At 38.2% G+C, this 27,547-nt stretch overlaps 1 protein-coding gene across 5 annotated transcripts; it reads right to left on the reverse strand.

The window, feature by feature from the left end:
- Positions 1-344: 344 nt before the first annotated feature.
- Positions 345-27,436, reverse strand: LOC139749072 (dual specificity protein phosphatase 14-like). Of its 5 annotated transcripts, none has more exons than XM_071662546.1 (5): positions 27,367-27,436; positions 19,651-19,811; positions 13,529-13,625; positions 5,324-5,499; positions 345-2,160 (listed from the first exon to the last, which is right to left on the reverse strand). In XM_071662546.1, exons 1-5 carry the CDS (start codon positions 27,419-27,421, stop codon positions 2,011-2,013), a joined length of 639 nt encoding a protein of 212 aa, XP_071518647.1. In that variant the 5' UTR covers positions 27,422-27,436; the 3' UTR covers positions 345-2,010. The 5 variants fall into 5 exon arrangements, with proteins under 5 accessions (XP_071518647.1, XP_071518646.1, XP_071518649.1 ...); XM_071662545.1 differs by having other exon boundaries at positions 5,324-5,502; XM_071662548.1 differs by lacking the exon at positions 27,367-27,436 and adding an exon at positions 26,356-26,444.
- Between the last annotated feature and the right edge of the window lie 111 nt (positions 27,437-27,547).

The following is a 27,547-nucleotide window of genomic DNA, read 5'->3' on the forward strand; positions in this document are numbered from 1 at the left end:
GCCCCATGACCAGTACCTGTACTACCTCCATCATCACTATTGCTTTCTCTAACACACAAAATAATACCTCCATAAAAGCTTCCTTCTTAATACCAAATGTTCCACCCTAATAATTACTTTCCTTTAACACATAGCGTAAACTTCAAGAAAATATCTGCAAAAGGCACAAGAAAATTTTGCAATACACCTTAGGCAAAATAATCATACAAATGAGGATGATGATTCCTAATAAATAAAACTGAATCATAACAATCATACGAATGAGGATGATGATTCCTAATAAATAAAACTGAATCATAACACATTCAATTCTTTTGAAGGTTGCAAAGAAAAAAATCTCAATATGGGGGCTCTTCTTTTAATATGCTTAATAATCTAGTACAAAATAGAAACACTAATGGTTACTTTCCTTTGAAATGCATAGAGCATATGCCTCAAAGGAATAATTACAACCATTTGTGGTAAATTTCTTAAGTACATCTCAATTCTAAGAAAAAATAAAATTCTCTGATAAAGAAAAACATACATAATTATTCATTCAAGAATAATATGGAAACATCAATGAAAATTATAATTACCAGTATGTCAAATTACCTAGATTTTGATAGTATTCCCACACTACAGGAATAGCTAAGTCTGCCTCTAAGAAACTGTCTTGTTGAGATGCCAAAACTTCTGAACAAATGCTCTGTTTACGTTTATACATGGGATTGATTCATCCTTGTATGGAGTAATACTCTCACATTTTGGGTGGTTCTAGCTCTGTATCCTTATTTGACAGAGTCACAAGCTGTCTGACTTATAAACTGTTCCAGGCTAACTTTCATACTTGAACCATTTCCCTATGCTGCAGTGTTGGTTCACTTTCTCTCTTCTATAGGTATTGCTTGGGTTTTTGCTCCTGAGGGCTAGCTGTTTGTGTGCCCCCACCACTAGCTAGACCATGCAATACTCAGCAAGCTGCTGCGTCACGTGATACTTATTGAATGGCCATCGGCAACTCGAGGGTGGGCCGTTTTGATACCTGCTTCTTCCCCTACATGTCAAAACTCTGGAACTCTTCCTTCTCATGTCTTTCCCAATAACTATGACCTGGCACATTTCAAGAAAGATCTTTCACTTTCAAGGAAGATCTTTCACTTTCTCAAAAATTAGTAAATACTTTCCCGCATCTTTTCCCATTTCATAATATTCTCAATGTTTCAATTAAGGCCCAGCCTTAATGCGGACTTTTGTCTGTGACTGGAGCCTTCAACATAAAAAAAATCACATAGTAACTTGGCACTTAATTTACATCCACACAGTAGTAAAATAATTTTTCTTCCTCTACTTTTTGTATCGTTTGAAATATCATATTGCTATTTTAAGCATGCAATATACACCATACACTGAAGAGGCAAGTAGTATAAAAATCATCCATTTGTAGCAACCATCTCCATCCATTACTATATGATGTTAAATGTTCCTGTTACTATAAACTTACAACAATCTTACCTAATCAATAAAAATAAATTACCTCCATCATACTTCTAGTAATAACAACCACATATTGACATAAAATGTAGCAAAATACATGTGCTGGTAACTACCTGGAAACAGTATAAAACATGGATATTCATAGGCAAAACCCACTGCATTCAAAGGCAGCAGTGCATCTTTCTGGAGACTTCCATGAAGCTTATTCACTGACAATTACAGTCAATATTTTTCTGCATCTTTTCAAAAATTATAAAAGTTAACCCATATGGTCCCTTAAAATCCTTGAGACTAATTACCCTTTCTACACATTACCGCACATTCATGAATTCCTACTCAGTGTACCCTTTATGTTCATCTTTAAACTCTGACTATATCATGTCTAGATCTGGGTATCCACACATATTCATGCTTTCAGAGTATCCTTCCTGAATATTCTTGGACCAATTTAGTATCCAAACTGTGAGAGGAATCAGGTGAGACCTGGTCACACATCACAAGAGCCATAAGCATAAAGCCCATCAAAGCCATGCATCAATATGGCAAGAAAGTGGTGAAGGTGGAGCCCATATCTTTCTTTAGCTCCTCAAGGTATACGTCAGGCACTTGCTCTCCAGCCTGATATGGAGATTCATTCATTGTTACACTTGGTGACCCTCGCATCGCGACTTCATATCTAATGAGCTGAAGGGAAGAGGTAAACAAAGAGAGAGAGGACGTATTACTTGCCATGTATATACTTAGTCATCGAGACATAAAATGCAGATACAAACTGATCACATTCATACTTGATCACTGAAAGGGTGATTCATAAAAATTACATAGATTACACGCTACCAACAAAATATTCCAAATGAGACTCACAGGTAAAATAAGAATTGTTTACTGTTTTACCAAGGTTAGTTTGGGGAAAGTTACAGAACAGATAATAGGTCTGCCACAGATGTCTGATTAGAATTGGTCAAACTGCAGTTTCATGGTATATAAACAGAAACTGAATAAATCTGATATTTTTCTTCATAGATGCTCGTCAATTCCTGCATAAGCGAGGTAGTGTCAAGAACAGATGAGAGCCTCAGAGGGAAATATCCTCCCTTGACTACTTGCTGTTTTTTGTTTTGTTTGGAAAGCAATATAGGAAGGGAGAATTTCTAGCCACCTGCTTCCACCCCTCTTAGTCGTCGTCTACAAAATTCAGGAAATATGCGGGCAATATTCTTTTTTCCCTATCCCAGGGATAAAATCTGTTATGTATAACTGGTAAAGTGTAGAAAAAAGTGTTGATTATCAGAGTAATGGATGCAGAATAAGAGAGGAGCAAGGAAAAGTGGATGTGTGGTTCAGATTTTTGAAGTGAGAATGACTGTGGAAAATTATCTAACAAAAATTAAGAAACTGTAAGCAGCTTTTATGTATATGAAGAAAACATATGACAGAGTCAACTGGAATGCTTTATGGGATGAGTTAAAGATACATACAGTAGGGGGACAACTGATGGATGGTGCAAAAGCCCTCTGTAGAGGAGCATATGCATGTGCAAAAGTGGATGGAGAGTTGAGTGAAAGTTTCCGTATACATGTGGGTGTGAGGCAGGGCTGAATGATGTTACCATGGCTTTTTAACATATATGTGGATGGAGTGATATAAAAGATGTGAGAAAAACCAGGGAAAAACGGTACAGTAATGTATTGTGGTGGTGAAGTATGGTGGTGAGTAATAAACCTGTTTGTGGCTGATACTACATTGTATGCTGAGAGTAAAGAGGAGTTCCAAAAGGTTGCGAGTTTTATGATGTGTATAAGCATAAGCAAGTGAAAGTCAATATGAGTAAAAGTAAAGTGACGGTGTTTGAAATGAAATGCAGTGGAAGTATAGATTTCACAAAGCACTACAGAATGCGATAAGAAAGTGTACTAAATGGCGTTATAAATATAAGGGGAAAGAGACTGGAAGAGATGAGAAAATTCAAGCTATCTGGGATAGGTTTGTTGATAGGGAAGGAGAGATAAAGGAAATAGCAGTACAAGGTAGAAGAGTCACTGGGTCCCTTAACAAAATAATGAGAGATAGTTGTGTAGGTATGGAAGTGAAGATAGGATTTTGGGGCAGCATAGACCTCCCAACCCTGGCCTATTTAGCCAAAACATGGACATGGAATGTGTCACAATGGCCAGAAATCCAAACTGTGAAAATGAGCTATCTGAAAGCTGCATAAGATGTGTCTAGATGAAATGAAGAAAGAAATAAGGGGGTATATGAGAGATTCAGTAGGGCAGGGAATGAATTCTGAGTGGTAGAGTGGGTGAAATATAATACTTTAAGTGGGTTTGGGCACATGGAAAGAATGCAAGACAGGGAGTTTACAAGGAAAGTGTATGACAGTACAATTAAAGGGGTTGGTGTAAGAGGAAGACCACCTGTGACATTAGGAAATAGAGTGGAACAGTACTGAAGAAAGAGAAATGATGGAAAAGTCATTGGAATGGTGCATACATGAGAAGCATGTACGAACAGGGATAAATGGCGACTGCTTTTCCATGACCATCCACTTTATGGGAGTTACCAGAGGGAATGGCATCAGAGATACAGACAGGCACTTGTAACATGGTGCACATGGAGATGCATTCCTGGTAGTTTCAATTCTCATTCTGATAAGTTCTATAAAATGGCTTCCTTCAATAATGGAAATGGCTCTGCAGAGGTTATTTTGGTGTTTTATAGATAAAATATAGAAAATGGTAATACAAATATCATATGAAACTAAATTCAATCTCTATTCAAAAGTCTGTCAGAGCTTCCAGTGTTGTTCATCACTGTTGCCATGCCCATACAGGGTATCTACACTTTTCAGGCCTGCTCCCCATTGTCTCAAGCAGTTTATTCCTATGGACATTTTTTTTTATAACTTTGAACATACACAACTGGCTGGCTCTTTTCTGCTCTCACTAATATCATGCATCATTTCAAAGGTAGAGGAGTCTAATCCAAGTGACCTACCCACAACTGCCTAACACCCATTTGTCTCTACCAAGCATTTTATCTGCATCCTTAAGTTTATGTTAATCACCTTCCGGGGCATCTTGATTGCTTTACCTATGCTTATGCTTGCAGGCTGTTTTCCTGATATGAAGGGTTAAAAATGTTATCTAAATACAAGTTGAAGATAACTAAAAGCAGAACATCCAAGACTGATCTGATGCAAATTGTGGTAGGCTATAAACATAGCCATGAATATTCACTTGTTCTCTTTCTTCTATGACTGATGGATTTATTTCAATTCTTAATTTTCTTAATGATTATCATAAAAGTATACACGTTATTGAAATACTTTTTCATGTACAAGAAAATCTATTATACAGGACTCCATTAAAAGGTCTGTCGATCTATCTATCTATATCTCTGATGCCAATTCCCTCAGGGAGCTACCTCAATGGGGTGGCCACAGCAAAGGTTTCCATAGATGATGAACTCCAGTGCCACCCCTTAGCCTTTAATGCCTCACCCTTAACAGGTCACTGATTGGAGCTCCTACCTAATGTTCCTCCCTAATGCTCCCACCAACTACTTCAACATAATGTTCCCAGCTTATGTTCCTACCGACTACTTCATGCCTAATGTTTCTATCTAATGCTCCAGCCTAATGTTCCTACCTCCTAATCCATTACATCTAACACTTTGCCAAAAGACAGGGCGAGCACACAGCACTAACCACAGGATAATCTATATTTACAAAGAATGAGGTGTGTGCATTAAATTGTTGTCATATGTAAGACAAGGAGAGGAATTCCATGTTTGTATCTTAAAAATCTTCAAAAGGGAAATCAAAAACAAAATAAAAGTTTCTGACCTGTGAAAAAAAGCCATTGTTAGGCCTGATAAGGGGTCTCGCACCCTTGACAGTTAGGTAGGCATTTCTGAGGGTCATCTCCTGAAGTTGTGGCTGCCCAACCAATGCTGCAAGGGCCAGACATGCTGACCTACTCACCCCTGCTCGACACACCACAGCCATCCCACTTCCATTGGCTACTGACACATGCCGAACATCACAAAGGTGGGAGAGAAATGGGACATCGATTAGAGAATCCTGTTGTGGATGACTTAGGTAAATGATCAATTATGTTTTGAAATCACTAGTCAGGCAATTCATACCTGAAGAAAATACTTGTAGTATTCTACTGTTTCACTCTAATGAGAAAGCTGGTCCATATATCAGAAAAGGATCAAGCATCATAGAAAGGTAAACTATGCATAATAAAAGGCTCCTGATGCTACCTCACAAATACAATGAGGTGTCTTGGACTAAGAATATAATACAAAGAATTATAGCGACAGAATGAGTTTTCCATAAGACATATATTGTTTTGAAAATTACCATTAAGACTAAATGCTGAATCATAACTTTGTTTCTAACTCACAAAATAACACTGATCAACAAAAATTTTGTCCCATGGAAAAAAATACCTGTTTCTTATGTATTTTTGTACAATGAATCCAAATATGTTTTTAGAATTTCTCTATCACCCATAGTTTTTTTGTTCCAGCTTACTCACCTATCATTATGCACAGAATATATGTACCAGTATTCTATGGAGCATTTGAAACAAAAAGTTCAGCTAGTAAACCCAGCTATTTTCACTGTTTAAGAAGTGCAATAGCTTCTTTTTGAAAGCAAAAGCCTAGATAAATGAATCATCAAGGACCTGCAGAAATACGACTGGAAATGTTGGGACACTCAAATAGTGCCCACTGCTGAGTAGCAGTTCTCTGCCAGTTGCAGGCTAGAACTCAATGTGTAAACTGTCATTTCCACTCTGTTGACAGTTTGTGCTTTTGTGTATTTAAGTGTTGTGCAGATACCCCATCCACAATTATAATGCTGAGAAACTGTGTAAATAGTCTGAATTCTTTCTGCTACTTCTTTGGTGAACTGACATTCACATCACAAAAACGTTCTTTCACATCCCTAATTGAAAAAAATGCTACGAGCATTACTTTGGTTGTAAAATGGGTGACCAGGATAAAAGTTGGGCCCACAGTATTTGTTGCGTCACATGTGTCAGGCTTCTCACAGTATTGGCAAAAGGTCCATGCCATATGCCTTTTGCCATTCCTATGGTTTGGAGAGAACCCAAAGATCACGCTTCGGATTGCTAGCTCTGCCTGACAAATATAAATGGTACAACATAATCCAAGCATGCCGTTAAATATCCTAATTTACCATCTACTATGAGGACAGTACCTCACAGTCAGAAAATGCCTGTGCCACAGCCTCCAAGAAACATGACACTGAGTGAAGATGAGTCTGGTGATGAGAAAGCAGATAAAGTAAAGGACAATATCGATCCAACATTTGATGCAAGCTATTCTTCAAGTGAACCACATTTGCTGAGTCATGGAGGTAATGATGATCTCAACTGCAATTTAAATTTGTCTATGAAGCAAGCTGAACTAAAGCTTGTTTTCGTCGTGATTGCTGTGTCGTTTTCAAGAACTTTTCCCCCTTGAAGATGGTCTGGTGTTTTGCAATGATGTTCATTCTGGCCACGTATATAACACAGATAAGTGGTACTTGTTCAGTGACTTATCAAAAGTGAGGCAAAGCATTCCTTTATTCAAAGCAAGTGCGGTAATCTCTCCATGTCATCCACTGATGGGGTCGACATGCTGTCAATGGATTGAACCAGGGCATGTGAAGCACCTGGGGTATACCATGGAAAGTTTTGTGGGGCCTGGATGTGGAAAGGGAGCTGTGGTTTTGGTGTATTATACATGACAGCTAAAGACTGAGTGTGAGCGAATGTGGCCTTTGTTGTCTTTTCCTAGCACTACCTCACGCATGTGTGGGGGGAGGAGGGTGTCATTTCACATGTGGCAGGGTGGGATGGGAATGAATAAAGGCAGCAAGTATGAATTATGTACATGTGTATGTATGTATGTCTGTGTATGTATATATATATATATATATATGTGCGTGTGTGGATGTGTATGTATATACATGTGTATGTGGGTGGGTTGGGCCATTCTTTCATCTGTTTCCTTGCAGTATAAATAAATAAATAGTCTGGATATGGAAAAGTAGTATCGAGGAAAGTGGAACCCCTCTATGTTGGCAGATTACTGCCTGAAACTAAGGAGGGATGTTCCGAGGCCAAATAGAGTAAAAAATCATACAATCTCTAAATTTTAGAGGCAAGTTTTCAAGTGTAATACCAGCCTTATTAATGAAGAAGTAACATAAACATATTGTAAAATGTAACAGCTCTGTCTCTAAAAACCTTGCCTGATAGAAAAATTCCAAAAAAAAGATTCAAATTCAGCATAAAAAGTACTATAAGGTCCACCTTTTAGTTCATGGGACAAAGAAAGTTAAAATTTTGTTGACCAGTGTAATTACAAAATCTTATTCAACACTCCACCATGGAAAAACAAAGGTGTATAAAGAATTTATTCTTCATTTTCCATACTACTGCATGCATATCTATAATTCTCAAATAATTTTTCTTTTCTATTTCAGCACCAATTGTAGCATTCATAAGTTCAACAATCCATTACAGCAAAACAGAGGTAGATAAAATAGTAATCTTTTTCACTTTTCATTCTTCTACATGCATGTCTTTTTGGGTAGTCCCCACTTAACACTTGGGTGTCTATCTAGCTATATCTTGGATGCCTGTTCCTTCCAGGAATTCCCATCAAGGGTGTGGCCAGGGGTAAAATAGTTTCTACTTAAACCTGTCCTGACATACTTCTCTCACATACATCATTTCATGCATTCTTCCTCCATTTCTCTTCCTCCATTACTGTTCTGCTCTATTTCCCCTCACCAGTCTTCTTCTCACAGCAATCACTTTAATCACACTATCATATGCTCCCACCTCAAAATATTACATTTCACCCTCTCTACCACTCCAATTCATTACCTTTGCATTCCATACCATACCAAATCTCTCATACACACATTTCTTTCATTGTTTCAACTAGTCATAACACATCCTCCTCTTGCAGAGCTCCAAGAAATCACAACTCAATGGAAACAAAAGAAAGTGCATCACATTTTATGATAGGATTAAATGGAATACTGGGAGATAACATTCCTGGGAAAGATTTCTCAACCTAAATTCCATGCTAAAATATGAGGAAAATGCCCAAAAATGTACTACGTACTGCAGGAAAATTATCAAATGAAATATATGAATTACAAAAACTTAATCAAAATATCTCACAATGGTAAACTAAACTGTAAATAACATTGTATACATGAAACTCCTCAGACCTGGTATGTACTTTTGGCAAAGGTCCAGGCCATATGAACACCCTGTTAATCAGCATAAACCAAATGACTGTGGTAGCCCAATACATTATTCATATTCCCAAAGTGGGACTTACTAAAACATAAAAAACAAATCATTTATTTTAATTTTTCCATGTCATATTTCTTCAATCAAACCCACACCCCAACTAACCTGTCCCTCAACCATGCTAAAGTTAATATATGTACATATATTTACATATTTAATTTTACATATCTAATTCTATCCCTGGGGATAGGGGAGAAAGAATACTTCCCACGTATTCCCTGCGTGTCGTACAAGGCGACTAAAAGGGAAGGGAGCGGGGGGCTGGAAATCCTCCCCTCTCATTTCTTTTTAATTTTCCAAAAGAAGGAACAGAGAAGGGGGCCAGGTGAGGATATTCCCTCAAAGGCCCAGTCCTCTGTTCTTAATACTACCTCGCTAATGCGGGAAATGGTGAAAAGTATGGAAAATGGAAATTTACATATTTACACACTATACTGTTCTTTTCACATGGTACATCTCAAAACATGGATTGTAAGACACCTAACTCCTCACCATGATCGATTTCAGTCTCTTTTACAGTATACATGAAATCATGATAGAGATCCAACAAACCTATGGCCCCTAATCCCCGGTATCTTAGGGTGCTATGAATCTTCATGTTCCTGCCTCACCCTACTGCCAATAAGAGGTAGGGATCAAACAATAGTAGTATCTGCCCCTCCCACAATCCTTCCCTTTCCAAAAGACCTGTCTTTTCTTCTATTCACTGTACCAACATTCATGGTCTCTTGCAACCTCTCTTCTGTTGAACGCCATCTGTCTAGTACCTCTCCTAAAGTCTTATTTCTCTCTCATACCTAATTGTCTATTAATGTTCTCACTAGCCCCTTTCACAAATCTAACCACAATCCCCATTCACAGTTCCAGTTCATAGGTAGTAGTACCTGTGCATATTCCAACAACAATCCACCTGTAGCATGCATAAAGGACTTTGAACCTCTAAACTCTGATGTTATCTGGCTCAAGGTCGGTCTCCCAAGTGCCATGCTTTTCCTTTGTTTCTCCTACTGCTCTCCTAATTCTACAAATTTCATATCTTTTATCGACCAGCAGAAGACCTGCCATGAGACTATGGCATACTCTCACCCACAAGCCAAGATCATCTAACTTGAGGATTTCAAGGTTCACCATAGGGAATGGCTGAATTCCTCATAAATGAATGGTGGGGGAATTGAGGCCCTCACATTCTCCATTCTCAACAATCAAGAGCAAAGTGTCAACCACCTAACCCATATTCCCGACCGCTGTGACCACTATTCAAATTTTCTGCATCTGTTTTTCACCTTTAATCCTTCACTCTGTAGCTACACAATCTCACCAACAATTAGTTCATCTAACAACACACTCAAAAAGGTATCAATGTTAATAGCAACTGCCCAACCAGCAGCCCTTTCTAAATGTAAATATTGGCATCTCAACAAAGATGACTGGAATAACTTCCCTTGGGTACATCACTGGCTCTTATGCAGTGATGCTTCTATCTCTAACAAACACATAACAGAGATTATTACTGCCAGAATAGGAGCATTCATCCCCTCTTCCTCCAAGACAACCTCTGCTTCCAATTCATGGTTCAACCATTCCTGTTCTGAGGCCATTCAGGCACATAAGGCTTGGAAAAATTCTCCTTCCTTTGACTCCCATTCAGCATGTCACTTCCTGTAATAACTGAAAGTATGTTATCCATGAATTAAAGTATTCCCATTTAAAGTATTCCCATGAGTCAAAGTATTCCTTTATTCAAAATAAGTGCCATAACCATTCCTCTTCATCCAATGACAGGTCTTTTTGGTCTCTAGCTATGGGCATCACTAACAACTTTTGTCACCATACCTTTCCTTCACTTTCCCATTCTAACAGTACTATAGAAGTCTCTCCCATAAACAAAGCAACTCCTTTCAGTTCTCAGTTCTTTTCTAACTCTACCTTGGATGAGTGGTCCTCTTTACTAATCCTATGTCCCTCCCAGTGATCTCTTTTCGAACTGTCCGGAAAGCAATTCTCTCTATGGACATAAGCATGACTTATGCTCCTGATGGCATCCATCCCCATGTACTGAAAAAGCATGTCACTGAACTTACACCAATGCTTACTCATCCATTTCATTTCTGTTTATAAACCAGAAATTTTCCTTTTTGGAAGCAAGTGTTTGGTACATACCATCCCTAAGAAAGGTGATCATTCTAACCCCTTTAACTACTGTCCTGTTGCTTTGACATCTACCATCTCTCACAACCTCACTGCCTTCTCAAATGTTACAGCTAATCAAAACAGAATGCTCTGTGCTTCAGGACAATGTGGTGACTAATACCTAAAAAAAATTCTCTCATCACTTGAGAGAAAAACTTTTGGAAAAAACTAAGAAAACCTTACTCAGCACATGGGGACATGATTGCCTTCTATGAATTCCTGAATGCTAACAGAAACTACTTTTCTAAAATCAGAAGGGACTCCTAAGCAAGAAAAGAGTCAAGAGGGATGCAAGGATATTTCTTCAGCAACGGAGTCATGGACACAGGAATATGATGAGCAAATACAAATAAAATGCATAAAGCATTAGAAAATTCAATTCAGTATGATAGATATGTGAAGTTCAGATATGGGGCCCCAAATGTGCAAATCTCCCTCCCTTTTATGCAAAAAAGATAACCATAAGCAGGCAATGACAAATATTAACACACTTAAAAGCAGAGTCCCAGTGAGTACAGACCTCTCCTTACAATATAAAAATAGGCAACTAAACAGGTAATAAATCTTAGGGTTTAAATCATGCTGATGTAGGATAACAACCCTTAGCCACAGAAAAGTATGGCAGGGATGTCTTCCTTCTAGTTTACCAATAATGATTCAGTGACTAGCCAGTGGAGAAAAGAACTATCCATGATGAGAGTCTGTTATGAGGCAGGGTTAGCATATGATGATCACTGCATAACCTAAATGTTTCAGAATAATAATGTTCTCTGCTGCCAACAGCTGCCTTGTCTTTCTTGAGCTCAATCTGAACAGTTTTTAGCCATTGTTCAATCTCCTCTTAAAGTTTCTGTACTTTTTACTTGCAGGTTTCTCATCTCCTTTAGCAAAACAATGAAGAAATGTTCACTCTTTCTTTATCTCTTTACAAATTCTGAGGTATTTCTGTTATTTTTCATGGAATTTTTGTCCAAACAGTAGGTTTTTCTTTATCACTTTTCATGGAATTTTTGTCCAAATAGTAAGTTTTTCTCCATTCCATGAAATGTCTAATCCTTGAATGTTTCTCTAATTCCTTTTTTCTGTTGTCAAGCATACATTATGAAACATCTTTCTCCTCCTCTTCTTCCTAAACTCTGTATTTTGTTTTTTCAATTTTTTGTAACAGTTCATATGTTCCATAACTTTAGTTTTACTTGTAAAGTGTTTCTAAATTCTCCACAACTTATCAGTTTCAGCTTGATTTGTTGGTGACCATTCAACACAGCAGTAGTCAGCTTTGTTTCTTTATATAACACTTTCATCTTATTCTTCACAGTGTAAGTTTTCGATGTCAAATCACTCATTAATAGCTTGATAATTATATCTTTTCATTGCGGTACTCAAATTCCAATTTCCATTTAAGATGACTTTCAACTTTCACCTTTTCGAACCTACAAACATACCTGGAAAAATGGTACCACTCCTACATATGTGCCTATTGCGTGCCGATTTTTCCTGCCCCACTTCAAATATCCTAGAGACGCCATGAGCTACATAATGATACAATATATCACGGCTGGCAGAAACCATCCTCAGAAATTCTACAGATGACAGTTACCCAGTAAACATCATGAGAGGAGGACCTTCATTAGAACATGCAATTTAGCAATGTGTACATCAAGTAGCCACAAAAGTAAACAAATTATAATGTCCCTAACCTTTCACCAGAGTCCCACCTTAGAAGAACAGCTAAGGATACCATCTGTCAGCTTGCAAATGTTAGACCTGCATTCAAGTTCATGGATAAGGAAATACTCAGCAAGTTGTTCGATCATACACAAGGCCAAAACGAGAAAATGCTTCTCAAGTTTGATCAGTGGACTTAAAGACACACAAAGAGCTACCAGATAAGGTCCAGAGGGTAACAACAAAAATGGCACCAGAATTAAGATACAAAGAAGCAGGTTAAGTTCCACCATAGCAACCAGGCTCTTAAATAAATCCAAAGTAATACAACTCATCCTAACACTCAAGAAGCCACTGGTAATTCTTCCATCTGTAAAAAAAGACCCACCTTGACATCTAAAGAATCTTGGGCAACTCACCAACAAATAGACAACCCTCCATTGCACTCAAAGAGCATCTCCAACTTATCTACAGCCACATAATAGCTATCTTAACATTAGAGGACCCTCTAGTAATGCATCCCTAAGCACAATGAACCTAACCCAATTCCAAGGTGTTTATCAAAATTCACATGCACATAACTCACCCACACTAACAAAGCCTTTTGTAACTCACCCAAATGCATGTATGGCTCATTCACACAATCATAAAACCACACTTAACATACCAAAATTCCTGTCAAAGAACCACCAAATTCCTATGAAATACACCCAGGAACTTACAGAGCTTCAGAAAACTTTTCATCAAAAGTATATACCCCCAAATCACACTCACCAAAAGTATATAACCCCCAAATAACAAAGTCAAAAAGTTCAATCACAAACTTTCATACTCACCTTGACACTCCTTAAAGGCCTTAGCCACAGACTGGAAGTAGAGGCTGATGTCCTGGTCTGGGTCATCTTTGATGAGTACTTCCAGTACATGGATGTCCTAATAAACAAAAAGAATGGAAAGTCACCAATCATAATGTACAGAAATTATTCCTCAGACTATATCACTAATAATTTTAACACATTACATAAGGTAATAAGTATGTTAATAGAACATTCTGAATAAATGTTTCTCAAGCTGTGTTGAATATAACCCTCCAAGTGAAGATGATCAGTGATGATTAACCCTTTGACTCCCGATGTGTTGCATATAGTATGGTTCACCTTTAGCAGATGACTGCTAGTGTGTTGTATCTAGCCTGGGGATTTTAAATATTTCCTTATCTTTTGCTCACATATTTTTCGCTCAGCTGGTCAGGACCCATTAAAATGCTAAGGAGGACATAACAATGTTGTATCTAGCCTGGGGATTTTAAAATGTTTCCTTATCTTTTGCTCTCATATTTTTCACTCAGCCGGTCAGGACCCATTAAAACACTAAGGAGGACATAACAAATGTGCACTGTCACAGCAGCAAAAGAAAATGTATATAAAATAAATAATGTATATGGAATACACATCATGGATACCTATAATGTAATATATGGCAAAAGAAATTAAAAACATATCTGCACAATGGAAAGTTCATGTATCATAGCACAAAAAGGGATGCTTTGTAAAGCTAGCAAAGTCACAGACTGAACTTTTATTCATCAGGGAAGTTCATTACACAAGTAAAGTTTTACTACATTGTCGCAAGTATCACCTGTTTCAGAAAAATAACCCTTCATATGTGAGGGCAAAAAAATGATGTATTTCCACTTTAACTATTGAAACGTGATGCATGGTGGGTACACATAATATTCAGAGCAACCACAGTCAATAGGTTATATCCCCTCAAAAACAAAAACCCATACACAAGTGCATGCATGTCCCTTTGTGTTGTGGTTAGAGTCACTAACCATGAGTCAGAATAGGCCTGACCAAGTCAGACTTACATGGGTTTGAATCCTGGGCATGGCAGTTATCCTACAGCCAACACAAGTGTTCATCCTCCACTTGGGGCCAGTTGATAAATGGGTACCTGGCTTTGGCTAGGGTGTGTGTACATGAGAGTGTAAACACAAGTAAAGATATGGTGCATGTATACGAGGTTAAGATATGAAACATTAGAATAAACTCCTTCCCTCACTTTAACACACATACAGTAACCACACAAAGGTGAAAGAACTTAGATACATATTTTGGAGGAAATTCTGATAAGATTGTAGCCAACCAGCATCTAAAAGGTACATAAAGAGCAAAAAACAAGTAATGCTAGATAATCAGGGAGGAGTACTGAAACTCTGAAAAGGATACTGGGGACAAGGCAAAAGACAATCCAAAACCTTTCCATACGTTCATTACGAAAAAATCATTGGTTACAGATCAGCTAATCAGGCTTAGGTATGAGAAAGGCCCAATACTCTTCTTGGAATGTAAAAATGACTCTTGCATGTACATGTTTTCATATGGTGCCAAGGTCATGAGAGATATAAATGACTGATGAAATTCAACTTAAATTGATAAATGACTGATGAAATTCAATTTAAGTTAGAGAAAGGTATTGTACTGTCATGAGGAGGAGACAGTGAAAGAAGCTCTGTGCAAATATTCTAGTTGGACATCAGCTCCAGGAAACTGTGGGGGGAAGAAAAAGGGTTTGACATTGTGCCTAATTTGTTATGAAAGGTCCATTTCAGGAGAAATGTTAGATATATAATAAAGTCTGTTGAAAAATCATGTTCACATTCACAAACAAGGAAAAGTTTGGTAAAAGTATGAGTAGAGTAATGTACTGTAATGAGGAAGAGACAAAAGAGAGAAGCCTCTAAATACAATTATGACTACGCATGATATAAGCTGTAGCAGAAAAACATCTAGGGTTTGACACAGTGCCTAACCTGTTACCAGAGGTCTATATCAAGAGAAATGTTGAAATGTAAATAATGTCTGTTGGCAAGTATCAACATCACATCTGAAAAGGGATTCAGCACTAATGGAGTAGAACAGGGCAATTTAGTACTTCCTCTTTCTGAAAGGTGACAGGGTAATCATCCTACCTACAGATGTCACTAACAAAAATTATCAGAAAGTTACAGGAAAAAACACAAAAGATACAGATACAGCAGATGAGTTCTTGGCTAAAGGGAACAATATGAATGAAAACCATCCAGGATTCAAAAGGGACTAAGTAACACATTGCAAATCTCCCAAACTATTCATATGGGTAAATGACTTCCTGGAAAGCTGAAAGAGGTAGGTTCACTGCAAGAATGTCCTCAATATCACAGCTCAAATTTGTGGTAAAGAAACTAAAATTCCAAAGCAATATTAAGGAATACTTCTTGAACAGATCTAACTACCTATCTGGAATGTGCCACATTAAACTTGGAGAAATTGTCAAATGGCATCCTATACAAACCAGTTATGACCGGATGAAGAGTCTGTGGAACCCTAGACCATTTCAAATGATCTAAGGAAGACAGAGAGACAACAGGCCATGAGTAGGCATGAGAAAAGCAGATATTTCTTTAAGATAACTTTTTTATCAGGTTATAAAAGAAAGCACATTGTTCCTAATGAGAAAACACATTCATGCATATCCTAGCTCACCCATGCCTTAGTCCTGGTACTGGGAAAGTTGTTTTGAATCTGTAAATTACCTGCTATAAGAACTTGTCATATCTGAATACATCTGATGATGCCAAACCTATGAAAATAGTTAAAAATCGTACCCATGTACTAATTTGCAATGAGAACCAAATGAGCTGCTAGAGTAGTCAAATATATAGCTCACAAAATTCAGTTCAAACACATGCTATTTCCTTCAATCTTTCTGTCCTCCTGTGGCCCCACTCATCTCCATGACTCCTATGCTATCTTCCCCAACCTTTCCTCCTATGGTTCGTGTAATGAACTGGGGGAAAAGATAAAAGATACTTTAGTCCACACAGTTCTAAAAATCTTATGAAGCACCTACGAAAGTTGATATTATGCCTAAAGAACCTGCAAAACACAGAAATATCTTGAAGGAGGTAAACATAATTATGGTCAGCATCAAAGTGTCCTTCAATGTTTGACTCATGGCAGTGGAGTATGCATCACCAACTCAAGTCTCTCCACATAATATACCACATAAAAATGCAAGAAAGTACAATATGGAAGAAAAAGGATCCCAGAATTATAAGGGAAAACTACATGGTGAAGAGAGAAGCCAAACTTTTAAGGATGTGGCTCATTTCTAAATATTTTGACCCTATGGTGGGCAAAAGTGTGTGTGTGTGTGATTACTATTTGTGGTGTACAGGAAGAGAGTTTCACACTTATCTTGCCAAATCTTCTTAACCTCGTATATCTATATGTGTATATATGTATACAAAAACACACACCATAGCCTATGTGTGTGTGTATGTAACTTCCTATGTAAATAGAAGAGATTCAGAACTTTCAAGGTACAATAATTCAGTTATATTTCTAGAATATCTCAGACTGTAATTACGTAAATCATAACAAATTGGATTAAAAACACATAGCTGTACTTATACAAAATTGCTGAGAGAAACTTTGGAACTTCTGGATCATTAATGTGATGTAGGGCACTGATGTGTTTTGAGAATTTCTACAAAACTTTTCATCACTGGACAGGCAACATGCAGTGTGTTCATGTGAACATCAGTAAGAACACTTCACCTTTGTATATAACAATGCTCATTTTTCAAAATAAGTGTTCACAATTGTAAGTACTAGTGAAGACGTCCTCAATGTATGTGAAATTAGCTTAAGGTACATGTGTGGTGACATACAATTTGTAAAATTCAAGTAAATCAACAGCACTAAATTTGCTTGAACTATAAATTTGTTTGAAGTTCACTATTGCACTGCAAATCTATAAGTTCCATTTGTAACACTTCAGGAAATGTATCAACATTAACAGGAAATGGAGATGCAAAGCCTTGTAGTTCCATTTCAAGAGCATGTAGACTGGCAAAACCTTGATTCAAATTCTTTTACAGCACGTATATCATCTGATACAGCGCTGGTGGCTGATTCATGTGAGAAACTGCAGAAGCTGGTGACTGAGTTTGGTAAAGTGTGTGAAAGAAGAGAGTTAAGAGTAAATGTGAATAAGAGCAAGGTTATTAGGTACAGTAGGGTTGAGGGTCAAGTCAATTGGGAGGTAAGTTTGAATGGAGAAGAACTGGAGGAAGTACAGTGTTTTAGATATCTGGGAGTGGATCTGGCAGCGGATGGAACCATGGAAGCGGAAGTGGATCATAGGGTGGGGGAGGGGGTGAAAATTCTGGGAGCCTTGAAGAATGTGTGGAAGTCGAGAACATTATCTCGGAAAGCAAAAATGGGTATGTTTGAAGGAATAGTGATTCCAACAATGTTGTATGGTTGCGAGGCATGGGCTATGGATAGAGTTGTGCGCAGGAGCATGGATGTGCTGGAAATGAGATGTTTGAGGACAATGTGTGGTGTGAGGTGGTTTGATCGAGTAAGTAACGTAAGGGTAAGAGAGATGTGTGGAAATAAAAAGAGCGTGGTTGAGAGAGCAGAAGAGGGTGTTTTGAAATGGTTTGGGCACATGGAGAGAATGAGTGAGGAAAGATTGACCAAGAGGATATATGTGTCGGAGGTGGAGGGAACGAGGAGAAGTGGGAGACCAAATTGGAGGTGGAAAGATGGAGTGAAAAAGATTTTGTGTGATCGGGGCCTGAACATGCAGGAGGGTGAAAGGAGGGCAAGGAATAGAGTGAATTGGATCGATGTGGTATACTGGGGTTGACGTGCTGTCAGTGGATTGAATCAGGGCATGTGAAGCGTCTGGGGTAAACCATGGAAAGCTGTGTAGGTATGTATATTTGTGTATGTGGACGTATGTATATACATGTGTATGGGGGTGGGTTGGGCCATTTCTTTCGTCTGTTTCCTTGCGCTACCTCGCAAATGCGGGAGACAGAAAAAAAAAAAAAAATCTGCATTTATCCCTGGGGATAGGGGAAAAAGAATACTTCCCACATATTCCCTGCGTGTCGTGGAAGGCAACTAAAGGGAGGGAGCTGGTGGCTGGAAACCCTCCCCTCTCGTTTTTGATTTTCCAAAAGAAGGAACAGAGAAGGGGGCCAAGTGAGGATTTCCCTCAAAGGTTCAGTCCTCTGTTCTTAACACTACCTCCCTAACACGGGAGATGGCGAATAGTATGAAAAAAAAAATCTGCTTATTTGGTCACACTATATTTGCTGATGGCACATGCAGAAAATATTGTTAAGCATACAGCATTGTTTTTCGATAACAGATTTTCCCATAATCAAAGCTTGAGCATTTAATCTTTTTAATGTGATCACAAAGGATGTTAACAAGCCAAACTTTTCTTGAAGCAAAGTAAAAGTTGGTGTGTACTGTCCATTCTTTTCTTTCTTAGCATAACTGCACATCACTTCAAATTACATTTACTTAAGGCCCACACTTATACAGTAATAAGTAATGCCAAGCACTTATGGGCTGCAAGAAACTGTTTGCTGGGCCAGATAAGACCCACAGGCTGTAGATAGCCACCCTAGACTTAGACTACCTATTCCACAGAGACAGGAGAACAAAGACATAATTACCTTTGTTTTCATCATGGGTCTTTATCATATCAAAACATAACATTTCGTGAAAACAACAACAAATGCCATATCTAGAAGGCATGACTGGCAAAAATAAAAAATGGATGGCAAGAACTGTGAGATAACTCCTCTTTACCAACACAGTGGTGTGTGTAAGAAATAAGCTGAAAGGTAAAATGGTAAATGATGAAAGCACTAAGAAACTCAAAAGGCTGCTTAATAGAACAATGAGACAATAAAATGGGATCCACAAGAATAAGGTTTCCTCTCCATATATATAAACAAGACTACAAAAATTTAAATTCTGACGTACACTAAAACAAAAACAACAAATGAAAAACACACAGATGTGCATAAAGACAAAGTACAGTATAAAGAAAGTGAAAAGTTGAGAAAATTAAGAAAATAAATAATGACTGCCTGCTGACTCACTGGAAGCTGTGGTGGGGAGACTTCAGGGGTGGCCCAAATTAGGGTGGTAATCCCACGGGTTGCAAGCTCATGGGCCGTTACTGATCGGGCTGGACCCACCCACAGCCCTGACCACACTTGGCTCAGACCCAACTCAGGCAATCTTTTCTGCATTACCCTTTCTGCTCAATAACAAAACGCACCAAATTACCTTCACTTAAAAAAATTTCATTGTATAGAATAAGAGTTAGCATTTATATATTTTGTTTAGAACTGGAACAACTGTCTGATATTCTCCTTTTAATGCTAGGAGGAGCAGTGATCTATCGTTATGAGAGAGAAAGTCTGGGAAGTTGAGGACTCCCATGGGTAACCTCTTTTACCTTACATCAATAAGCAACTATCAGTGTCTTGAAAGCATTTATACAAGGATTACCCACTTTCCATTCCAGCAACACAATCCAAGAAATTACTACAAGCATTAACAAACTTTGTTCATTTTGGCTCTCTTGTTCAAGACTTTGGACTCTCATTGTCTTCTCATTCTTCCTTGAAAGCCCTTAGATTGTGTGTGACTTTTGTTTTCCAAACCTTTCAAATCTAAAAATTTCCATCACACCTCATCTGATTCTTAGTGAGTTTTGTCACACCCATTTTATTGTTCTCTCTCCATAGATAGGTCCCTAAGCTCAGATACTAATTTCTGGGTATTTCATTGCATCATCTACTTTTTCTGCAACATTAGCAACAAGAGCTAGTGGATTTACATTATCGGCAACACAAACACCAAGATCTTTTTCTTTCTTGGTTTTCTTCAGCTTTGTTCCACCCATTCTTTATCTATATATCCTCTATTCTTCTTCTGATATGTTCAACTTTGCTCTTGTTTCCAGTTAACACAAGAATCTATTTGCTACTTTTCCATTAATATATCATTAACTCCATTTCCAATTCCAAGAGGGAATCAGGGAAATAAAACATTTGATACATCCTTCCCCCACACCTCAACCCATGGCTAATGAGGCTTCTGAAACAACACTCCACACTAAAATTAATGCTTCATAGTCGTTCACTATGCACATGACATTCAGTCATCAAGTGAGACTATCATTTACATTTACCCACCCCCACACACAATGCAACTTCTACTGCAACCAATCTCCAATCATCCTCATCTGAAGTACGTTCTAAGGAAAAGTGCCTCAGAGCTATCACCCATCCATGCTCACATATAATGACCTGTCTAGAAACCCAGACTTTCCCTTCTGTTTGAAAGCAAGCCTTGGTGCAACCCATCACTAAGGAGACTGGTCTAGCTCCTCCAATGCTCAACCCATTGCTCTCACTTCTGCTCAACTCACACTTTCTTCAACACTTAGAATTCCATTCCATTTTTTTCAGATGACCAGTCAGGATTTTGCAGTGTTAGGTCTACTGGTGATCTCTCCAATGTGACTCGCCTTTGGTCCTCTCTCAGGGATTTTAGTGACACTCTTGTTGTAGCCTTCAAAATCTCTAAAGCTTTAGAAGGGGTGAGGTATAGGTCTTCACCTTCTAAACCCCATCCTATTATCAATGGCGTTCCTCTGGGTTCTGTCCCATCACCTACTCTCTTCTCTCAACAAATGATCTCTATTCTACTTCTAACCCTATTCACTATTAAACTCATGATTCAACATACTTTTTCTTCCTTTAATATTTGTATTCTTTCTCATACTGATATCATTTCCTTTCTTAACTCAGACCTGTGCAGCATTTTGGATTGTAGTTGCAGTAACCTTGTAAAATTTAATAGTGCTAATATGCAACTTCTAATAATATATCTTTCTAAGAATCATTTGCTCCTCAATGTTAAATTTCAAAGAAAACACAATTCAACCTTGTAAAAATACAAACATGATGGCATAACCATCACTTTGTCTTGAAAACCCCATCTAATTAATGTCAAAAAGTCTACATCCCAAAAGCTGGGAGTGTTATGAAGGTTCCAAAATCATTTCTTGTGAGCGGCTGTTTCACATCTACAAGAGTTTGATTTGCCCGAGTATAGAAAACTACTCGCACATCTGTGGGAGGATCATTCTTCACCTCCTTATAAACTAGAGTGAAATCAAAATCATTACATCTCATTAACTCTCTTGGCATTACTTCTCTAGAACCTTCCCTTTCCAAATGCCTTAATGTTGTTGCTCTCTCTCTATTCTATAGGTATAATTTTGACCATTGTTCTTGAGACCTATTTACGTGTTACACCCTAAGATTTGGGCGCATGACAAACGTTTGACTGCAGGTTCCCACAACTTGTGTGTGCTTGTTATGACATCTCCTTTCATCGAACAGCTTCGCTACAGAATTATCTTCCTTCTGTCTTTCTTTCTCCAAATAATCTTTACTTCTTTAGGAGTCAGGACTTCAATCACTTGTGGAGTCCACATTAACTTGTACTTTTTTCTCTTTATTTTTCTTTCACCCAAGATAGCCTTGATTGGGTCATATTTCTGTGTGCTATGTCAGTTATTGCACTATATATATGTATATTTAATGTATAATAAGATAAATAATATAACATATATAATATATGAACATTCGTTCACACTCAGTCTCTAGCTGTCATGTGTAACGCACCAAAACCACAGCTCTCTTTCCACATCCAGGCCCTACAAAACTTTCCATGGTTTACCCCAGATGCTTCACATGCCCTGGTTCAATCCATTAACAGCATGTCGACCCTGGTATACCACATCGTTCCATTTCACTCTATTCCTTGCACGCCTTTCACCCTCCTGTTTGTTCAGGCCATAATCACTCAAAATCTTTTTCACTCCATCCTTCCACCTCCAATTTGGTCTCCCACTTCTCGTTCCCTCCATCTCTGACACATATACCTCTTTGTCAATCTTTCCTCACTCATTCTCCTTATGTGACCAAACCATTTCAATACACCCTCTTCTGCTCTCTCAACCACACTCTATGTATTACCACACATCTCTCTTACCCTTTTATTAATTACTCGATCAAACCATCTCACACCACATACTGTCTTCGAACATTTCATTTCCAACACATCAACCCTCCTCCACACAACTCTATCTACACCCCATGCCTCTCAACCATATAACATATATATATATTGGTAAGAGGAAAAAGTAAATTTGTCAGTGAAAGGAAGGCATTTGACGGTACTTCCAGGGAAGAAGTGAAAATGATTGGGGGAAATATAAGGGAAAGCAGCAGGAAGCCAAAAAGGAAGGTGCAGGAGTTGACAAAGAGAGCAAATGAGAGTTGGAGTGAGGAGTATCAGTAAATTTTAGGGGAGGGTGAGATAATGTTATGGAAGGTTAATGATTTGTGAAAACATGAGGCCAAATAGAAACATTGGTGAAAGGGCCAAAAGGGAAAGCAGTAACAGGTAGTCAAGAAGTGAGAAGGGGATGGGGTGAGTATTTTGAAGAGCTGTTGATATGTTTGACGATAGAGTGGCAGATGAAGGGTGTTTGGGTCAGGTTGGTGTGTGAAGTGAGAGACAGGGGAGAGTGGTTCAGTGAAGAGAGAGGAGTCGGTGAGAACTTTACACAAGGTACAATGTGGCACAGTGGCCAGAGTAGATAGTGCTGCAGCTGATTTTATCAAGGGGGTGACTGTGTTGTTGACTAGTCAGTTTGGATTTTCAACGTATGTATGGATCATGATGAGGTTGGGCTGTTACATCATTAACATACAGCACTTGCTAAACTGAAGAGCTTACTTTTCAAAATACATCTATTATGATTGCAATCATCATTAGCTAGCAGTACAAGCAGATTCAGGACCTCATCTAGTTCTTCCTGCTGAGGGTTACCACACTGTTCCTCACCATCACCCCTCCCACCCTGGCCACCTGCAACATCCCTTACAAACACCACTTCCTCCCTTCCAGACGACCACAGACTCCCTCATGACCACCACGCCCTACCTACCTGAATACCACACCCTACCTCAGCACCAGTGCCACCACATCCTCCATCCCTGGCTACCATACCCACCTTTACCACTACCTCCACTCTCTCCTTTCCAGTCTACTTCTTCAAGTGTTTCACTGACTTTTAAATTATCCAACCCTACTTTTCTCCAAACTTGCACAACTCTACCTACTGTTAAACAGAAGGCTTAAAGGCCTCACATGATCTGTATTGGTCATAATTTCTAAATTCAGCAAGTCATCAGCCAAAGTTCCAATTTTGGGGCATGGTTCTCTCTATTTCCAAAAATGTTTCACAAATCTTTATGTTGAATATCTCTACATTTACCCTGGTCATCACATCTCTTCCCAATATAACTCATTTATCATTCAACACAAGAAATAAAATGCCCTGAATCATGCATCGCTTGTCTACATCACTTTTATGAAATTCATCGGAGTCCATGGGTAAATGTCCAGTTTCGGGGCACCAAAGAAAAAACATGGATTTCAAAGGAATGCTTATCAATGGACTCATAATTTGTAGTACTGAGGGAGCATTTGAAGCATATCTTTTACCCTCGCAACAATAAAATATGACAGTGGGGAAGACTACGATGATCATGAAAGATGTGGGATGAAAATAAATGGAATACACTTACAGATCAACAAAACCAATATAAAAAAATCTATCAACCTGAATGAAACTTATTTGTAGTCATATGAAAAATATGTCAACATTAAGGTTTCAATGACTTTCACTCAACTGCATTTACTTTGCTCGTTGTATGCAACTAATATGGTGGAAGGAAAATGACAATGTTTTTATATTGTCAATGTTACAATCTTACATAAATCTTGGCCCTTTGTGATGACAAGTGAGGTGTGCAAAGATTTTGCTCTAGTAGCATTTCACTTCATTGGTTGGCATTACCTCACTCACATGTAAGATGAGCAGTGTTCCAACATGACTCCCAATTCTAAACCACTTCTAATAATGAATATAACAAATCTAATGATAGCCATTTCTTTTAATTCCAAAAGTCAATTCTGAGATGCAATTACGCTGAAATTTTCCCAATCTACCGGTATAAGTTTTTTCTAAATGCAAGAAGTTATTTCTGTGATGACCTAAGAGGAAAGATTTATCACCCTCATTTTCTACATCACAATAACCAATGCTAGGGATCACTTGAACTGCAATAAGGTGAAAACTGTACATTTAGCAACAAAAAGTGTGCACAAAGTAAGCCATTAAATAATTACGTCAAGTAACTATGGTTTTTCTCCCTAAACTTACCTAGCACAATCAAATGTCGAAGTTTCTGGGCTATCTAAAGTATATTTGATTATGATATCACTACAAGTCATTAACTTCAATATGTCCCCCAAAATACCTTTACAGCTTTACCGATAGTTTTACCGATGGAAGTTGTTTCTATCATGCAGTATGTGTGGTCTGAGGTTGTTTAACGGGTTTATAGTTACCTTTTGGTAATACATTATACCAAGTAACAGTCTGTGATGTTCGATTTAATTTGGGGAAGAACAGTATAATGGCCTATACAACAATTTCACATAAGATATTTACCTAGTACTCATGTTGTGAAAAATTCGAGATATTGTAATATATTCAGTGAAATGTTGGCACAAATCATATAGTGTGTATTATTAAGTACTGGTAACTTACGAAATGAAGGAAAGGACGATCTTTTCACCACAGTCTTCACACCACAGTCTCCACAGCTGATGTAAATAATGTTACGAAAACGGGAGCACGGACAGCAGAGTTGCCAACTCAAAATTTCGGATGTCGCTAGATTCACTCCCGAAAAGCGCTAAACTTACTAAAATGATAGCGGAAATATGCTCTTCGATTTATTTCTACTCTTTCCAAGTGCCAAATCATTAACAACGTGCACGACTGACTGCTTTAACACAAAAACACTCGCCACTATTCTAGATCTGCGAATTTCCAATTCGCAATCGCTTCGTCCTTGGTGTTCAGGGGTTGTGGTGGTCTTGCGAGGGTTCTCACATGAATGACCAAATCCCTCATGTTAAGCATTCAAATCTCCGACTAAAAAACATTTTTCACTAAATAAACAGTCTAGGAAGTTACTAAGAACTAAGACATGGATCTTTAGCATAAATATTTACACAACATTTCTGTACCATTAACCCTATAGGCTGAAACTAAAGAGGGAGGAATGCTATTCTTAACTTGTAACTAAACCTCTTGTATTTATATTCTAGATCAGCTGGTAACTCAAACCACTGATATCCTCGTAACTTTAAGGAATCTGTATTTACACCAACTTCCTGCAATGCTAACATATCAATATCATTTTCAAGAGCATAAGCATGCACATCTATGGATCTTTTCCTATAAACTGTTAACATTCCAAGATAATATATCAATATCTTTATCCTCCATTGTTTTTAAATTTACCCTCCACTGTTTTAAATTTACCCTTCACAGATCTGATACTTTAACAGCCTAGATTTTACATTATTATTAGGCTACTGCACATAAACCATCACTAAATTTTAGATGGAATCTACCTCACTTATAACATTTGTGTGCTCACTACAGTTCTGCAACTCTAAAACCTCATCCCTAACAGTATTAGATCCCTGAGCAGCACTAGGGACTGCAATCAATGTGTATAAATTCAAAATGTGCTTCTATATATCAACAATGAGATTCTTATGTTCATCAATTTCAGTCCTCAAGAATGCATCAGCTTTAACTTCCTTCTCTCTGGGTTTCATAAGATAAATCTTACTTGGCCGTTCTATAAAGTTTCCCACTATTTATAACAACACACGAGATCCTTGTCTTCCATACCACATGTTTTCGTGTCAACACCCTCGCTCATCCCCTACAGGTTCACTGGTTCTAATTTCAGCACTCATCTGCTGACCTGCCTGCTTGTGGTGTTTTACTCAGTAAGGAATCTTCTTACATAACTATGAATTTGCACTGTGATTCTCACCACAACTACAACAAACAATTCATTCTGCTAAACTAAACATAATAAAATCGGTTGCCCAGAGGCGGAAAACTTACCTGTACATTCAAATTCATGCAGAGGATAAATAATACCACAAGACTTATTACACATGTTTATAATACAATAACACCACATCTCATGTACTACTGACCACACATTCCTCTCACACCGTGAATGCAAAATAACTCATAATCTTTCCTGTTGTCACAACTATGAAATCACGTACAGCCCTAGTTAAAAATGGCAGTCTACAGCTGTGCCGCTTAGAAAAGGAAAGAAACGAAAAGTTTAATCAGACATTAGAAATAATGGGAGGGGGAAAAATTCCTTCTCATTCGTGATTCCACGTCACCACCACTAACTACTTTAGTCAGCAGTTAACACATGTTTGTCACGACCGCTTAAGATTGTCTGTCATCTTGCGGGTGAAGCTATGCAATAAGTGTCCCTATTCACTCTGAGCATTGGATGATCCCCCCACCCCGTTGATTCAAAATGGTTTTGTTTGCCGGATTTCACAGTTGTTCCTCAGGTGCCTCACCTGACCCAAGGATAACAGGGACAGCTGGGCCTTACGGTAGCTACTTCGAGCACGACCTTGAGGGTTGCTGCCATCCTCTCTCATGGCCACTGCACGAAACCGGTTCCCCATCTGGCCGAAATACACATAAGCTATCTACCAAAGTTTAAAAGCCTTACTGCCTACGCTCCCAATTAATGCCATAGTGATCTATACTCGTTTGCACACAATAATCACCCTTTCCTCAAGATACAAACACATACCTGCTTTAATTACGGCAATAATTCTTAGGAGGGAATAGAATTTCATGTCTTTCATGGCCGGTCGTCCACCTTGCTGCCAGTCGGACGTGTGGCTGTATATTGGTCACATTATGAAGCATATTACTATGGTCTTCTCAGACGTCTTATGGTGTTTTTATTGTATCGTAAGAAACTTTTAAAC

This window comes from Panulirus ornatus, chromosome 6 (genome assembly GCF_036320965.1).
Source record: "Panulirus ornatus isolate Po-2019 chromosome 6, ASM3632096v1, whole genome shotgun sequence".
Taxonomy (NCBI): Eukaryota; Metazoa; Arthropoda; class Malacostraca; order Decapoda; family Palinuridae; genus Panulirus; species Panulirus ornatus.

Excerpts from the sequence above, each read along its gene's own strand:
- LOC139749072 (XM_071662545.1), bottom strand. The coding sequence starts at position 27,421 with ATGAAAGACATGAAATTCTATTCCCTCCTAAGAATTATTGCCGTAATT. Across the intron at positions 5,503-13,528 it reads GGCCTTTAAGGAGTGTCAAG|TAGCCAATGGAAGTGGGATG; the intron begins GTGAGTATGAAA and ends GGCATGTGTCAG. Across the intron at positions 2,161-5,323 it reads ACAATGGCTTTTTTTCACAG|CTCATTAGATATGAAGTCGC; the intron begins GTCAGAAACTTT and ends TCTTCCCTTCAG.